Here is a 3,096-nt window from a genome sequence, read left to right on the forward strand (position 1 = left end):
CTGTTTGCGCTTGTGTCGAAACGTTTATGTGTCGGCCGAGGTGTAAAAACCGAGTGTAAACACTCTTGGCAAACGCTTTGTTTAGAAACAGGATAATCGCAAGGAGCAACTATGTCCGTTTTACCGTCCGACGGATGGCCTAAAACAACAGAAATGGACGATAAAACGGACGATTGTCAAAAAAGCTCAGGTTATAGCATTGATATTTTATTACTATAAAGCGTCGGTGAAAATTATAGCTCATCCCATATATTCAAATCTATTATAGCAAAAAACCAGTAAATTCTTTTTTCAATATTTATATATTTATTCATTTATTTTTAAAACACGCAATTATTTAGTTACCCAGCGACGAACGCACAATCGCCGGGCTTACAATATGCCATACCAGTGGAAGAATCGTTTATTCTTGCATCGTGGAGCGTCTCAGTCTGGCTTACCATTGCACAATTTACGCCTGAACGACGGCCCCATAGCCCGATATTCAGAAATTAACTTATCTCTTCTATTTCTATTTGCTCGGGCCAAAAACACAAATGTAAACACGTTTGACATTTCGGTATAAACTTTTTTATATTTTAAGCCTGCCACAGCAAGCGTAAACGATTTGGCATTATAAAAAGGTTTTACGCTAGCTTTTATGCGTCGTGTGGCCCCAGCTTAAGGAGAATGTGTAATGGATTCTTGTTGCACTCTAGAGACCTACCACCCAACTGCCCGGCTAGCTCAGTCGGTAGAGCATGAGACTCTTAATCTCAGGGTCGTGGGTTCGAGCCCCACGTTGGGCGTCTCAAACAATAATTATTTGCTGCTTGTACCGAAACATAATTTTAAGATTTGGAGCTAGTGTTTTATTGTGCTTTGACGGAAACATTTTACTCCTTTTTTAATTCTGATAACATTCTTATGCGCATGATCCTTGGCACAGTGGGCGGTGGGATTCGATCATTGAGCTGTATTTAACACTTTCAGGCGCGGAGAGTGTACCGCTCTTGAGAGCGCAGCATCCTACTCACTCGTGAAGGAGCATTGTAAGATCGCGTTGTTAAAAACTTTTCGTTCGCTCTATTGGTCAGTCGATCACAGCATTTCTCGTGGCCCGTGTGCGTGAATTGTGAAGATGAATCAACCCGGTTGTTTGCCTGTGACAGCCAAAATGCAAAGCAAAGCAAAGAAAGTGTTGGACGAAGCCCGCGAGACGAAGAATCGCGAAATAGATCTGGTGGACCGTAATATTTCCAACTTCGAGGAATTACCTGGATTGCGTGAGTATTGTCCCTAGGCGGGAAACGTGTCGTTGGCGGACCAGAATTTCCTATTTTGGTAAAAACAGGTTTTTTCATCCGCCAGCGTGAGCGAGTGAACCCATTCGGAGATGCTTGCGATATTTAGCTTAGTATACGAGATAATTCATATGTGCTGGAACTATTCTAAAGAATACAGTCCTAATGGAGCATTTTTACGATTCTTTCAGTAAATATGGTGTTTGTGACGAGAATAACGCTGAGCCACAACAAACTAAAGAGTGAGTAAATGGCGCAGACCGAGAGCGCGGATGCTCCCTACGTCGCTACAAAGTGGTCGGACCAAGTGATTTTGTGTTGCAAAAACAATAATGCGTATCAACTCATCGCCGTGGCCGTAAAATATCAATTGGTTTCGGTAGATAATTGTGATTTTCACAACAATCGCACAGCAAAACAAAGGGTGTGATTGTGGAGTGTCGGATGAGGAACAAACGAATGAATGTGTCAAGTGTCAATTGCGTGAACGTTGATGGTGTTCATTCGCGGATGAACGCTGGTGATGTTTACATTTGAACGAACCGTTTTATCACCGTTTCCGCAGGACATTTTAGTTTCCGTTTTGTGTTCCGTAGGTGTTCCGCCCGGCATAGCGAACCTGATAAACCTGGAAATTTTGAACCTGTCCAACAACCAAATCGTCGAACTGCCGCTGTCTTTATCGTCGATGCCGAAACTCCGAATTTTGAACTGCTCCATCAACAAGCTCGACACGTTGCCCCGGGGATTTGGAGCGTTTCCGGTGCTAGAGGTGTTGGATCTTTCGTACAACAACTTGAAGGAGAGCGTTCTGCCAGGAAATTTCTTCATGATGGGTATGCAATTTCGTCGGCATCGGAAACTGTGTCGCTAATTTTGCTCAATTCGTTTCAGATTCGCTTCGTGCTCTCTATCTCGGCGACAACGAGTTTGAGTATTTGCCGCCGGAGATAAAAAACCTGAAAAACCTGCAAATCGTAAGCATATGCTCACCTGTGTGCGAAACTGCCGAGCGTAACGAGTGCTGGTTTTACCCCTTTTGCAACAGCTTGGTCTGCGCGATAATGATCTGCTGGAGTTACCGCGTGAAATTGGGGAACTGACGCGCATCCGTGAGCTGCACATTCAGAACAATCGGCTGAGCGTGCTGCCCCCGGAGGTCGCCAATCTAGACATGCCGGGACCGAAGTCGGTGCTGAAGATGGAGGAAAACCCGTGGGTGACGGCTATTGCGGAACAGTATCTGGTCGGAATTAGCCATGTCTTGGAGTACATCAAGACCGAGGCGTACAGGATGTGAGTTTCAACACGGTGGACAAACACTGAGGGCCAAGTGTAATGGATTTTTATCGTCCATAGCCTCTACAATCGCCATACGTCGGGCAGCAAATCTTCGGGCAACATTCCGCCAAAATCTGACAAATCCAAAAAGGCTTCCAGGGCTCGCTCTTAAGGATGCCGGTTCGCGAAAGTCTCCGGTGACCAAATGTTATCTATGTGCCTTCTCCATCCATCCTTCCATCCACGACGGAATGCTGTTTCTTTGTCTTAACCGTCCTGTGAGGGGATCGCAGCCAAGTATCGTTTCGGACAGAATTTCTCAGTGCGAGGAATTCTTTGTGAAGTGATGTTCTGCGACGAAGGTTTAATGTTTGTACTAATCTTACTAAACGCCTGGCAAATTCTGCATATGGCCGGTTCAGTCGTGCAGCTGTAGCTTTGCACATAGTTTTAAACTAATTTAATTAACTTTGACTTAGCGTGCCAAGAAGGACACAGATTGTGTGTGCGATGCACAACAACGTTTTCTTCC

General features: G+C 44.9%; 1 protein-coding gene and 1 non-coding gene across 2 annotated transcripts; both read left to right on the forward strand.

Annotated features, from left to right (window-relative positions):
• The first annotated feature begins 715 nt into the window (after window positions 1-715).
• Window positions 716-788, forward strand: Trnak-cuu (transfer RNA lysine (anticodon CUU)). Its single transcript has one exon. It is a non-coding gene; the product is annotated as a tRNA-Lys (tRNA).
• A 298-nt stretch (window positions 789-1,086) lies between these two features.
• On the forward strand, window positions 1,087-3,056 carry LOC131214512 (ras suppressor protein 1-like). The gene is made up of 6 exons (XM_058208880.1): window positions 1,087-1,265; window positions 1,475-1,525; window positions 1,880-2,119; window positions 2,178-2,260; window positions 2,332-2,579; window positions 2,643-3,056. The coding sequence occupies exons 1-6, from the start codon at window positions 1,121-1,123 to the stop codon at window positions 2,734-2,736; spliced, it is 861 nt and encodes a 286-aa protein (XP_058064863.1). The 5' UTR covers window positions 1,087-1,120; the 3' UTR covers window positions 2,737-3,056.
• Window positions 3,057-3,096: the final 40 nt, after the last annotated feature.

This window comes from Anopheles bellator, unplaced genomic scaffold (genome assembly GCF_943735745.2).
Source record: "Anopheles bellator unplaced genomic scaffold, idAnoBellAS_SP24_06.2 scaffold01224_ctg1, whole genome shotgun sequence".
Lineage (NCBI taxonomy): Eukaryota > Metazoa > Arthropoda > Insecta > Diptera > Culicidae > Anopheles > Anopheles bellator.